This window comes from Schistocerca serialis, chromosome 3 (assembly GCF_023864345.2).
Source record: "Schistocerca serialis cubense isolate TAMUIC-IGC-003099 chromosome 3, iqSchSeri2.2, whole genome shotgun sequence".
NCBI lineage: Eukaryota > Metazoa > Arthropoda > Insecta > Orthoptera > Acrididae > Schistocerca > Schistocerca serialis.
The window spans coordinates 117,421,465-117,436,301 of NC_064640.1; the positions used below are offsets into that span (position 1 = coordinate 117,421,465).

Sequence of the window (14,837 nt, forward strand, 5' to 3'; positions counted from 1 at the left end):
TCAAATGACTTTTATTAATCAACATCATCACAATTTTTCAGTAAAATGGAATGAAAACAGTCGCTAAATTTGGGCAATGTTCGTTTCTTCCTCACATACCTCTAACGGAAATTTTATGCTCTACTTTCTAACACCAACAATGATGATGATGATGATGAGGTCCGATACTCCGACCAGCGTAGGGGACGATGCGGGAGACCCGCACCGCCGTACTAGGCAAGGTCCTAGTGGAGGTGATTACACCAACAATAAATCAGCTTCATTAGTTACATGATAATTTCTTCTGGAACTGCTTAACCCACAACAGTATATTAATCAGTTTTCAGTAGTGAAAATAAGAAGTAGCCTATTCAGTACAGAATTCAATAAAATGTATAATGCTTATCTTAACTTTTCCTTACCACATTGGATACCCCCACGTACCCCCAGCAGAAGGGCTACCCTTTCGGCAGAGTATACTTCGGTTGTATACTACTGCTGAAATTTCTACACACTCGTTTCACTTGAAAATAAAAAAAAAAACAGTGGATAAATCAGTCGGAATGCAAAATTACTACGGACTGAGTCGACTGTTTTCATTCGATTGCTCCCACAGACTGGTATCAGTCGAAAAAAATGAATGAATAGTAGTTCAACCAACATGTAAAACTATAACCAAATGAGTTAATTTGTTCTCCAACAACCGACTGAATAGTTTATTTTCGTTTGATTGTTCCCATCACTACACCGGTGGCAGTGCGTAGCAATTTCCTGTGGTCAAAAGAATATTGGGGAAGAGTTTACCGAAAACAGCACAAATTACAGACGTCATGAGGGTGGTGCAAAATTTCTTTCGAGCACTTGTCTCTCCCACAAACGCTATCACCATCTTGGAACTATATCCTCTGTATTGTGCAGGCGATGTTCTGCTGTTTTCAAATATTTAATTTATATACACTCCGAGGAAAAAGAAACGACGCATCACGAAGGAATTATCCGTATGGGACGGAAATCTGTAGATGTGATGTACATGTACACATAAACATGATTACATTCTCAAAAAAATGGTTCATATGGCTCTAAGCACTATGAGATTTAACATCTGTGGTCATCATTCCCCTAGAATTAGAACTACTTAAACCTAACTAACCTAAGGACATCACACACATCCATTTCCGAGACAGAATTCGAACCTGCGTCCGTAGCAGCAGCTCGGTTCCAGACTGAAGAGCCTAGAACCGCTCGTCCACAGCGGTCGGCTTACATTTTCAGAAGAATTGAATTATTTATTCAAGAGAAAGAGTTTCACAAACTGAGAAAGACAATAACTTGTTGGTCCACCTCTGGCCCCTATTCAAGTAGTTATTCGGCTTGGCATTGATTGATGGAGCTCACGGATGTCCACCTAAGGGATATCCTGCCAAATTCTGTCCAACAGGCGCGTTAGATCGTCAAAATACCGAGATGATCCGACGGCTCTGCCCATAATGCTCCAAACATTCTCAATTGCAGAGAAACCCGGCGACTTTGCTGGCCTCGATAGGATTTAACAAGCACAAAAACAAGCAGTAGAAACGCTCCCCGTTTGGGGGCTGGCATTATCTTGCTGGAATGTAAGCCCAGAATGGCTTGCCATGAAGGACAACAAGACGTGGCGTGGAATATTGTCGACGTACCCCAGTGTTGTAGGGATGTTGCTGATGACAACCAAAGCAGTCCATGCTATGAAATGAAATGCCACCGCAGACCAATACTCCTGGTTGTCCGGCCGTACGGCGGGCGACAGTCAGGTTCGTATCCCACCGCTGTCCGGAGCATCTCCAGACACGTCTTCGCTGATCAGTTGGGCTCAGTTCGAAGCGTGAATCATGGCTGAAGACAATTCTACTCCAGTTAATGATATTTCAGGCCGAATGTGTCTGACACCACTGGTGTACAGAGGTCAATGGTAGTCGGCGCGAGGGACGCCATGCAGTCAGCCCCCTTTCTGAACCGCCTATTAATAGTCCTTGTGGTCACTGAAGCAGCAGTTGCATGTCGGATCGATTATAATGACGAATCCTGTGTCCTGAGTGCCTCTCTAAAAGTTGCTCGAGACTCAAGTTCTGTCGTCTCTCTAGGTCGACCGCTTCCTTTTTGACGTTGTGTTCGGCCATGGTTCGTTCATTCCTGACAACATCGTCGAATAGCGGCACTGCTCCTATTCAGACGCGATTCGCCGATTACCCCAACCAGCTTCTTTGAGCCCAAATGCACGTCCTCTCTCAAATGCTGACATCTGTACATATTCCAGAATGAGATTTTCACTCTGCAGCGGAGTGTGCGCCGATATGAAACTTCCTGGCAGATTAAAACTGTGTGCCGGACCAAGACTCGAACTCGGGACCTTTGCCTTTCGCGGGCAAGTGCTCTACCAACTGAGCTACCAAAGCACGACTCACGCCCCGTACTCACAACTTTACTTCCGCCAGTACCTCGCCTCCTACCTTCCAAACTTTACAGAAGCTCTCCTGCGAACCTTGCAGAACAGTTCTGCAAGGTTCGCAGGAGAGCTTCTTTAAAGTTTGGAAGGTAGGAGGCGAGGTACTGGCGGGAGTAAAGTTGTGAGGACGGGGCGTGAGTCGTGCTTTGGTAGCTCAGTTGGTAGAGCACTTGCCCGCGAAAGGCAAAGGTCCCAACTTCGAGTCTCGGTCCGGCACACAGTTTTAATCTGCCAGGAAGTTTCATATCAGCACACACTCCGCTGCAGAGTGAAAATCTCATTCTGGAAACATCCCCCAGGCTGTGTCTAAGCCATGTCTCCGCAATATCCTTTCTTTCAGGAGTGCTAGTTCTGCAAGGTTCGCAGGAGAGCTTCTGTAAAGTTTGGAAGGTAGGAGGCGAGGTACTGGCGGAAGTAAAGCTGTGAGGAAGGGGCGTGAGTCATGCTTGGGTAGCTCAGTTTATAGAGCAATTGCCCGCGAAAAGCAAAGGTCCCGAGTTCGAGTCTCGGTCCGGCACACAGTTTTAATCTGCCAGGAAGTTTCATCTGTACGTATTGTTCACGCGCCTGTCTGCGAGGCATGGTTACTGTCCAACTGAGTACACGTATAGAAATTATGAAATTCATAAAGAATTTATGTCCTCGTATCGATTTGCCCCCTGTTTATTATCCTTGCCAGCTGTGCGGTGAAACTCTGCTGCAGTGTCACACAGTCATCCATCGGCAGACAACTACAATTTTGCATTTTCTATCGTTCATATTAATTTTTAACCAATTTGCATAACTCATTAGTGGTGCCTCCTTTTTTTTTTTTTTTTGTATTGTGGCCTTGCCACAGTGGATACACCGGTTCCCGTGAGATAACCGAAGTTAAGCACTGTCGGGCGTGGTGGGCACTTGGATGGGTGACCATGCTCTGTTGCCAATTTTCGGGGTGCACTCAGCCTCGTGATGCCAATTGAGGAGCTACTCTACCGAATAGTAGCGGCTTCGGTCAAGAATACCATCATAACGACCGGGAGAACGGTGTGCTGACCCCACGCCCCTCCTATCCGCATCCTCCTCTGAGGATGACACGGCGGTCGAATGCACCCGGTAGTCCACTCGTGGCCTGAAGACGGAGTGATATATATGTTAGGTTATATGTGCTCATCTTTAAAGACCACTTCATACATATTTGCTCTTTTAACACATACCAAAGAAACGTGTTGACATCATTCCGGTAACATCCAGTTATATGGACGTATAAAATACAGGGGGTGAGAAACAGTCTGAGTAACTTGTAAGGGTGTTTCAGGATAGATTGAGCTGAGAAACAATTGTGAAGAAAACTAGTCGGTACGAGACTCCGTTTCCGAGTTGATTATCATTGAAGTTCAATTGTTTTATTCATTTCAGTCTATGATCACAATATAAAGTCCATCAGTCAGTAATGACGATCTTCAGATCTACAATATAAAAAATATACAACTAGTGGGCAGTCTACCTTTCAAAACAATACAGTATTTCATATCACGATATACTCTCATACAAACTGGGAAATGTACAGATAAATAAGGTAAAGCGTACCTCTTCTACACCATGTCCTAATGTAATAAAACCGTAATGGCATCATAAAAACACAAGCATTGTCATGTAGAACTAAAATATGGCGTAAAATAGGCCACAATGTCCACACAGTTATTTTGAAACTGGCGCTACTGTACAACACATACTGAAGTGCAGTAGCTACGAGAAATATGTTTGCCTGTATGCTTCATAGATATCGCTACTGTGAGCTTAGACGTACAATTCATTTACGTAAGAAACATTATGATGAAAATACAATACGTAAAATACATGTAGCAGACTTTTAAATTTTGATTACTATTATATAAACCAATTGTGATAAAATAAAAGACGAATCAGTTAACCATGCGACTATGTCGCAGCTAGTGAAATCATTGAAGTTAGCCAGTCAGCCGGACGTGATTAGCCGAGCGGTCCACAGCGCTGCAGTCATGGACTGTGCGGCTGGTCCCGGCGGAGGTTCGAGTCCCCCCTCGGGCATGGGTGTGTGTGTATGTCCTTAGGATAATTTAGGTTGAGTAGTGTGTAAGCTTAGGGACTGATGACCTTAGCAGTTAAGTCCCATAAGATTTCACACATATTTGAACATTTTTTAGCCAGTCAGGCCGGCGCGCGCTGGAAATTCAAGCGGCCCGTCAGGGAAGGTGTCCTCAAACGTCTTCTTTGTTCCGTTTCCTAAAACCGCACAAGGCAGCTATACAAAAATTGGAGATGGGATGCTAGTAGGGATCGAACCCGAGCCAAAGGTTGAGCAGTCTCGTGCGCTGTCATCTACAGTGTGAGAACATCTGACACTAATTACGAGGGTAGTTCGGAAAGTAAGTTCCGTTTCGATTTTTCTCCACGGCACTGCTATGATATCAGTTCCGCTCATGTGCAGTAGTATCTCTGGTTCAAGCAGAACGAAATGTCGGCATATCGAGCTCGCTCTGTGTTGTGTATCGTTCGCAGTGATTGTTTAAAATGGCATCGTTGATCGAAAATCCCGCCGCGTGTGAATTGAGATCTGTGATTCGCTTTATAAATGCTATGAAAGTTAAACCAAGTGATATTCACCGACAAATCTGCCAGGTTTACGGAGAAAATGCAATGAGCGCTTCAGTAGTGAGAAGATGGGTCCAACAATTTAAGGAAAAGCATGATCAAGTGCTTGACGAAGAACAAAGTGGACGTCCGTCTGTGGTTTCCGATGACCTGGTTAGTGTAGTCGAAGAAATGATTTAGAAAAACCGTAGGTTTACGTTAATGCTATTTCTCGTCAACTTCCTCACATTTCACGAACAGTCGTTTACGAGGTTGTTACTGAAAAACTGGATTTTCATAAACTTTGCGCACGTTAGGTGCCTAAACGTCTTAGGGCAACAGGCGGCAACATTCTATGACGATGGAATATGTGAACTTATACCACGCTATGAGAAATGACTGGAAAATTACAAGAGCTATGTTGAAAAGTAGTGTAAGTGTAATTGATTTTTGTGAAATAAGTTGCTTTCTTTATCTGTATTCGATTCCTTTTTTATCACCAAACTGAACTCGCTTTCTGAACTCTCCTTGTATACCTGGCGGGCCGCTTGAATTTGCGTGCGCAGCAGCCTGATTCTCGGAAACGGCGCAACGTATCGGATTTTTTTCTTAACTATTATTTCTCAGAACAACCTACCCTGAAAACTCTTACAAGCTTTTCAGACTGTTTCTGACCACGCTGTATACTCGTTTTTAACATATGACATTTGTTGAAAAACCAGTATACGAGTATACAAAGATGGCGCTGGAGACAGTCATACTGATTTATACTGGTCTCACCAGTTCTCTTACATGACATTAATGGCGTATTCTCTGAGGTTATCTGATATTATGACTATGGCAGTTTCGAGAGACACAGGAAAGTTTCATTTGTTCTACTAACAGAACAATTTCGAAATTTCTATTCCGTTTGCACTTGCTGGCAGTAAGCCGACGTGCACAACGTGGACTTTCACAAATTAATGCTCCCAATATTTTCACTGTTGGAACTATCCCCGAACCTTCATTGCCTGGAATAAAAGACTGGAAATTAAAAGTTAATAGTATGAGAACATGCTACGGAAATTAGTGAGTACAGCTTGGAGAAGCCATCCATCAGTGGTGAAAACTAGCGTTATAGCTACGTCTGACTCCACTGGGAAGTTTGCCGTCCTGGGGTATATAAGTCGACGTAAACCAAGAACGTCGACTATGCTGACAACGAAAGTAGCCATCCGTCTCAGATCACTGTCAATGGGAACACGTCACATTGCGAGAGGTACAGCACACTCAACAGTTAGTAGGGAAGTTGCAGTCACAGCTAATTCCTGTGGTATGCGATATCCGTATTATGCATGCTGAACGACTGAAATCAAGGAACATCTTCTTCACGCATCAGAATCAAAACTCAATTTAGTGCATGAGAGACAATTTGAATACAAGAATCACTGTTGTACCCCACCATCATCAGAGCTCAGAGCTGGAGGCAGTTAGGGGAAACGTAAGAAGAAATCAAGTTACAACCCGTCAATATAAAGACCAATGAAGAGAAGCACTACCTACGTTGAAGAGGCGTGGGGAAGGATATTGGCCGTCATCTTGAACGACAAAACTTTCTTGATAGTCATCTTAAGTGGATGTAAACAGTAGCATCAGCACTCCGGTGTTTCTATGAAGAAGGTTGTTGACCTGAGGACGTTTCCCTCTGATGAGATAGGCTAAAAGGAAATTTCTTCCTATCACTTGATTGTTCCTAACTGGATTTATTGTAATAGCGGTTTAGGACTACTGTATTTTTCGCGTCTTATGTCGTAGCGTCCTATGTTATTAATCAGTTCATTCGCTTAACGTCCCGCCCAGAAATAAAATGCTTTTGCAAGCACACGAATTCGTTTTGTGAAGGCTTTCAATCCCAAGGCTCCGTGTACGACCGCCGGGGTACTTCTAAAGTCAGGTCACCGTGACCACCATCTACTAGTTCAGCTCCCCGAAAGGGGAATTGCCATTTCCGTCAACTCCTACACGGGGCGTAGAATGGGGAAGCAACAGCACCAAACTCCGGCCACTACAAGGACGTCATGGTTATGGGCCGTTTATTCAGATGTTGCAGCCCATATTCACAGTTAACTCCGACTATGCATCCTTCGAGATACGTCAAATAGAGCGAGAGTTATACCCACGGTATACCCCTTGCTGAATGGACTTACTCTGCGCAACAAACGCCATGACTAAAGCCAGAGGGAAAATTTGCAACACACGCTTACCCCGATGTCGCAGTAATCACCAGTAACCACTTTTCGAATCCAGGAATTTCGTAGCTGAAAGTCAACTAGTATTCGTTCGGTACATGATTCTAGACAGAACGTTTCAAGTATTTCTTTACGAGATAAATATTCCAGAGGAAACAGTTTCCTTTGCCACACAAACCAGTAAAAGCACTTCTCCGTTTGTAAAAAGAGCCAGTCTGGAAATCGGACATCTGAGCTATATATCTATTCATTGGCACTGAGTTGTGACGGTCGTGCTATGTAGTGGCAAACAAATATCTCTTGTTGTGCAACGAAACCTTGTATAACATCTTACCTGCTATCTGCAACATAGGTTAATGCATTAATTCACCATGAGCTGTGAGGTTTTCGTTATAATAACTTCGGTACTACATGCTGGAGCGACGTTCTCGCTATCAGCTGCCTGATTATGAACTGAGTCACTCAAATATAGCTGAATGGAAGTTATAAGGAAAGTATCCCAGTGCGAACGGCTGAAGCCGAATAAAAATCATTTTAAAATACGGAAATGTGTCTATCCTACCACCTATCAAAGTTATTTATCTGTAAAACTCTGTATTTGTGTTCTGTCGATGTTTGAAAATTAAAAAATATCAAGAGTACATAAGCAGTGAAGAAACAATACCGCGTGACAAACAATTACAACGAACAGATCCACAAGAGTCATAAATAAGGTACTATTTGGCAAAAAATATGTCGAAAGCAGTTGACAGTCTGTAGAGGATTGTGGAGTTCCTGCTTCGTGGATCCGTCTCCACACATCGACTTAGGTTTATGTCTGAAGGTGGTACTCCTTTGAACTGAAAAAGTCACCAACAAACGTGATTTTTGCGACCTAGACTGTTTTTCTGTGGTACAATTGTGAAAATATACAGCTGTTTTTCCCAATTGTTTTCGAAAATAGTCATTTTTATTTTGGAAAACGTCATTTTGAAAGAACTGTGTGTGTTAACATATACCGTATCAAGAAACTGTTTAGCCTTTTTTTGCCACAGAATTCCTCGTTTGTGACACTTGCGAAGCTGCTAGTAATAAATGTTTGTTACACGGTGTTGTTCCTCAACGACATGGGCTTCTGTGGTCCTCAAGTTCATTGACCTTTAACGTCGACCGTACATGAATTCTGAGTTTTACTGACAAATGATCATTGGTAGTAGAAAAGACACATCTCCGAATTTTATTTGGCTTTCGCCGTTAGAAGTGGGGTACTTAGAGGTTATCTGTTTTGAAGCCTTAGCACAATTGTCACATGAATTAGTACTGGGAATGCAGTTGTTAAATGTGTGATATATATATCACGATATGTTTCGGGACTACGTTATCCCATTATCAAGTGCTATAAAACAAGGAAACAAATCAATTCGTCGTAATACTACACATACTGACGACTGTGTAATTATTTACATCGTCCTGTGGTATAACATAATTTAAAGGTTCTGTGACATCAGGCATCGTCAAAAGTAAAAGCCAGTAGCAGCGGCAAACATAAAACTCGTCTTGAACACCTGGGTACATCATACTCTCACAAAGCTCAGTTGTAAACTAAAGGCAGCTACCTACCAAAGGCAGTACCAGCATGTATCACACCCCTCAACAACGCTACTGTCTATGACAATCTTTGAACGTTATCTGTCAGGATCCAGCAAATTCTAAAAGGCGGCGTTAGGTGTAATATTCTCTGTTGGTCATTCTGTATGGATGCACACATTGCAGTATAGGTGTAATATTGCTTTTTAGAATTTGCTAGGGCTTGACATATAACGTGCAAAGAATTTACGACACACAGTAACATCGTTGGTGGCTGTGATACATGCGTAATAGGTAGTTGCAGGAAGTTGCTTGTAGTTTACAACTGAGCCTCGTGAAGTGTGATGTGCCAACATAACATGTTCAAGCAAGGGTTTTATGTTTGAAAATGCGTGTTTGCTGCTGCTTTTATACTTTTGACGGTGCGTGGCATAGAAACTTTAAGGTATATTCTTCTACAGGACGATGTAAATATTTACATAGTCGTCAGAATGTGTAGTGTTACGATGTATTGATTTGTTCCCTTGCTTTATAGCACTTGATAATGTACCGAAACATTTAATGATAAATACAGGGTGACAATTATTGAACTGTATGAAATAAAATCGTCATAACTTCTGAACTGTTTGCGCGGGCTGTGATGGGAATTTGGGGAATTAGTATGTGCTGTATGGTTTGGTTTAGCAACGAAGCCCACTTTCATTTGGATGAGTTCGTCAATAAGCAAAATTGGAGCATTTGGGAGACTCAAAATCCGCATTTCGCGATCTAGAAGTCTCTTCACCCTCAACGGCTAACTGTGGTATGCATTGTCCAATCACGGAATAACCGGTGCGATATTCCTTGATGGCACGGAGGCTTCCGATTGTACGTGAAGGTTTTGGAAGATGATTTCATCCCATTTACCCAAAGGGACCCTGATCCCGACAAGATGTGGTTCATACGAGACGGAGCTCGACCCCATCGAAGCAGCAGAGTTTGATGTCCTGGAGGAGCACTTTTGGGACCGCATTCTGGCCCTTGGGTACCCAGAGGCCACTGACATGGGCCTCGATTGGCCTCCGTATTCTCCGGATCTGAACACATGCGACTCCCTTTTTGTGGGGCTATATTAAAGACAGCGTGTACAGCAATAACCCCAAAACCATTGCTGAGCTGGAAACAGCCATTCAGGAGGTGATCGACAGCATCGACGTTCCGACACTTCAGCGGATCATACAGAATTTCGCTGTTCGTCTGCGCCACATTATCGCCGATGATGGCAGGCATATTGAACATGTCATAAACTGAATCCGAATATCTGTAGTGACGTTTACATGTTTAATAAAGTGTGTGCACGCCGTAGTTTGTAGTTAATTTACATTTCTTTTCATACAGTTCAATAATTGTCACCCCGCATGTAACACGTCTAATAACTGGCACGAAACATTCTCTGTACTGAGGTACTTACCTTGTTGTTCGACAGTTTGGATGACAAAACACGTGTCAGTTCTTTGTTGTTCCTCTCCAGCAGATTGTGCTTCTCCTTCACACCTGTCTACAGAAAAGGCGGAAAGCTCGTATTACTGGCTTTTTGTGTTTGGTGTAGACGTGACTCCTCATGAGAAAGCATCAACAATTTGAGTATCTTGGGGGGAAAGGGTCATCTAGTTATTCTATTGCTGTCACAAGTTAACTCAAACTGAAACAAATTGTGTTGCAGACATGGAATGTACGGACGGAAGTACCAGTGGCTGATCATGGGCACGTACAGCGAGGAGTGGTGGATGCGCGAGGACGACATGCCGTGTCCTCTGACGGACCTGACGGCCGCTCTGGAGGGCTGCATTCTCACCGACCTGCTGCCGCTCTCCACCAACGGTGAAATCACTATCTCCGGCATTGTGAGTACTCGCCCTTTCCAAACACGATTTTGCATCCATCCACACACTTCGCGGAATCCAAAATGTTCTTGAAGATATACTTCTGTAATTTTATCGATGTCTGCATAAAAGAAATCTGCCCTTGCAACCACGTCGTGGACGCTTACTGAATGGATGTGGCAGAAACAAATTTGTGAGAAACAGCGTTCAAATATTAGCTCTGCAGTCATAATTACCATGCTCTATTGTTACCTTGAACCTTTAACTCCCGCAAAACCACGGGCAGTTTCTTTCCACATTCTTATGAGACAGTACTCTGAATTTAAGGATCTCGATGTGGGCTGGACATTAAACTCCAACCTTCCTTTCGTGTAAACTGCAAACTGAAATGAAACGTTACGAAATTTATTTCCATTTGCGAATCTTAATTGACGTCAGCTATTTGTAAAAGATGAAAATTTCTGCCGGACCGGGATTCGAAGCCGTATTTTCCGATCACCTTAACCACTTCGGCTATCCGAGTATGCTTCCACGACCGATCTAAAATTCCGTAGAACGTAGAGCAAAATCCAAACAACAGCTATATTTCCATCAGTTCGTTTTTTTTTTTTTTTAAGCTACCAATTTCAGCACTTCAGGGGTGCACACCGAACATAGTGAACGGACGTACCACAAAGCTTGCTGCAGTACAGAAGGTGTCGTCAACAAAATCTGAAATCCGCAGTGGTTATACTACAACAACTAGACATCAAATAAATCTAGTTGGTTGGTTGGTTGTTTTGTCTGAGGGGACGAAACAGCGTGGTCATCGCTCTCATCCGATTAGGGAAGGATGCAGAAGAAAATCGGCCGTACCCTTTCAAAGGAACCGTCCCGTCGTTTGCCTGAAGTAATATAGGGAAATCACGGGAAACCTAAATCATTATGGCCGGTCGTGGGTTTCAACCGTCGTCCTCCCGAATGAGAGTCCAATAGACTAACCACTGCGCCACCGCGCTCGGTAAATAAATCTGGATTCCGTGAATAGTTTTCTTCAGTCAGTCCCTCAACGGTTATACGACATCAGCTAGCAGTTGTTGTGTAACCGTTGTACTCACTTCAGAAAAACGTTCACGGACTCCAGATTTATTTGATGGCTCCTGTTCTATTGCACCAAGCTCTGTGACACGTGCTTTCACAGTGTGCATAGGGGCCTGATGATATCACCAGTGAAGTGTCGAAACTGGAAGCTTAGGACCAGATTCTCCTTCATAGGAGAAAAAAGTAGGCAATGTTTGGATTTTTTTAATGAAAAGACATACAAAGGATCTGTTTGGGGATTATGATTGATCATACTTTGAACTTTATTTTAGATTTCCAATCGAAAAAAAGAGACAAAATGGCACCCGCAACTATGTTTTGATCAAGGGCCTGCACGTTTAAAGTACCCAGACTGCGTGCAGTGTATCCCCCAGGAGCTATCTCAAGTAAAAATTGAATGCATCAGTCAATACCTCGTTAAATTCATGGGAGCTTGTACCTAACGACAATGAAATAGTCTTAAATTTAAAGACCTAGTGCTAACTCGCACTCTGAGTTCGATTTTTGGGGGTTTGTTTCACTTTTATGGCCTTACAGAAAACAGCTAATACTAACAAATTTCATGTATTATAGGTAGAAGCTCGTAAGAAAAAGGTTTACATTGCAGGGGTCAAAGGTAGAAGTTAATTGGCTGAACTGGTTTTATTTTATATTGCACGTGGTTTTGAAACATCGTTTCTCTTGAAAAACCTGTTTAAAGTATAGTGAAAACTTTTATATTAATTATTAGTTTAATTTGAATAAAAACTACACGTTATAATATATTTTCGATGTCGCTGAACACAAACCTGAAGTTAGATTTTTAAAATTCGTTATGGCTAATCCAATATGGCGGACCAAAACTTAGGTTTTGAGAAATTTTCCCAAAATTTTACCCAAAAAATCATTTCCGTTTCTTATGTTTAGTCTGCAGTACCATGACCATATATCAACCCTTCGTCTAACTCGTATTGTTCATGGAGAGCAATACCCTCGTTCTTGGTTCAAATGGCTCTGAGCACTATGGGACTTAACATCTAAGGTCATCAGTCCCCTAGAACTTAGAACTACTTAAACCTAACTAACCTAAGGACATCACACACATCCATGCCCGAGGCAGGATTCGAATCTGCGACCGTAACGGTCACGCGGTTCCAGACTGAAGCGCCTAGAACCGCTCGGCCACAACAGCCGGCCCCTTGTTCTTCTTGGCGAGAAAAGCCGATCTGACTGAGCTGGATATGTTGCGTCCGGCAGCCTGCACAGGGGGTTCGTCAGCTTTTTCAGCGCATATTTTTGCATGCGTACTGCAATATAAATCATTTTGTGAGCGTGCGTCACGGCATGACAAGTTTTCTGGCTGAGAGCGTCCCATGACGGCCGTGACATTGCTTGGAACAATGGGCTGTAGAAACTTTTGTAACGCATGGATTAAAAAACCTTTTCGTCCCAACATTCTAGACAGATATGCCCTTCATACAATCTAATAAAAGAAAAATCGAATTTTCCACCATTTTGAATGAAAACCTGACTTTCAAGAAAAAAAAAAAAAAAAAAGAAAAGAACTGATTGAAATACAGCTGTTTTCCGTTTCTTGCTCAACATACTGTTTGATCAGCCGCTGTCCTGATTCCACAATGGACCTAAGAAGATTAAACTGCCATATATCACGCTATATATACACAGACATAGTAACCATCTATAATGTATCCATCGCACTACGGGCTTAAATTGCCATAATATATTTGTCTCTCCCTGTACGTGAATCACGACATGTGGGAGCGCAAGGGTTGTGGTCATAGAAGCGTACGGAAGCTTGGGTCGGTCCTAAAGGAGTGCTCGGATAACCGAAGTGGTTAAGGCGACCGCTCGCGATAAGCAGGAAATCCGAGTTCGAGTCCCGGCTGGTACAAATTTTCATCTGTCAAAAACAGCTGACGTCAGTGCAGATTCGCAAAATGTGAATCAATTTCGTAATATTTCCCACAGCTGTACTGTTCAGAACAGTGTCTGTTCCTTCAAACGTGCATACATGTCTGAAATACAGTGCAATGTGAAGATACAAACACTTTATAAACACAAGCACTGTAACCATCAATGATGAAGTGAAACATTCGTATGATATTATTAGGCGAGAGACTCCGTCTAGGGCTGTTCGGCAGTCTGGTGGAAGACTCTTTTTCTGACGCCACTTCAGCGACTGAAAATGAGTTGTAATGAGTAGGATACGACAAACACCCCCTTCCTCGCGAAGAAAATCTCCGACCCTGCCGAAAATCGAACCCGGAAGTACACGATCTAGAGTCATCAGTACTAATCACTAGAATACGAGCTACAGACAGTGTTCCGAGGTGAGTGAAATCAGTAGGTGCGAGAAAGGACCTGTAGCTAGGATTCTTCAGTACCTGACACTAAAAATACTGCAACAAAGGTCGCACATCTTGTTTGCTATGGCTCCAAACTGGTACGCTGTTACTCCCAAATCTTCTAGCACCAAAGACTCATTTGGGTGGTATGACGTTCACAATCGCTACGACCATTTGCCGGATTTTCTTGGTTTAGCAGCTGGTGCCTGACGCAGATTTCTTATATGCAGGCATACACGGATTAATGGGACAAAATTGGAAATGCAGAGAATATGTGTCACATTACTGTTGTTGCTGTTGTTTTTGTTGTTGTGGTCTTCAGTCACAAGACCGGCTTGGTGCATGCTAGTCTATTCTGTGCAAGCCTCTTCATTTCTGAGTAACTACCGCAACCTACAAGAAGCGTTCAATAAATAATACAACAGATTTTTTTTCTGAAAGTAAGTTGATTTTATACACATTTCCAATACAATGTATTAATCCTCCCCCCCCCCCCCCTTTTATGTTGTTGTTGTGGCCTTCAGTCCAGAGACTGTTTTGATGCAGCTCTCTACCCTGTGCAAGCTTCTTCATCTCCCAGTACCTACTGCGACCTACATCCTTCTGAATCTGTTTAGTTTATTCATCTCTTGGTCTCCCTCTATGATTTTTACCCTCCACGCGGCCCTCAGTACTATATTTGTGATCCCTTGATGCCTCAGAA

The 14,837-nt window shown here is 42.9% G+C and overlaps 1 protein-coding gene across 1 annotated transcript in view; it reads left to right on the forward strand.

Annotated features, from left to right (window-relative positions):
* Positions 1-14,837, forward strand: part of LOC126470713 (gamma-aminobutyric acid type B receptor subunit 2) — a gene marked incomplete at its 3' end in the record, with an annotated part of 200,555 nt that overhangs the window by 81,640 nt on the left and 104,078 nt on the right. The window contains exon 3 of the mRNA XM_050098714.1: positions 10,550-10,730. Coding sequence (XP_049954671.1) covers positions 10,550-10,730 — 181 coding nt within the window. The remainder of the gene's footprint in view (positions 1-10,549; positions 10,731-14,837) is intronic.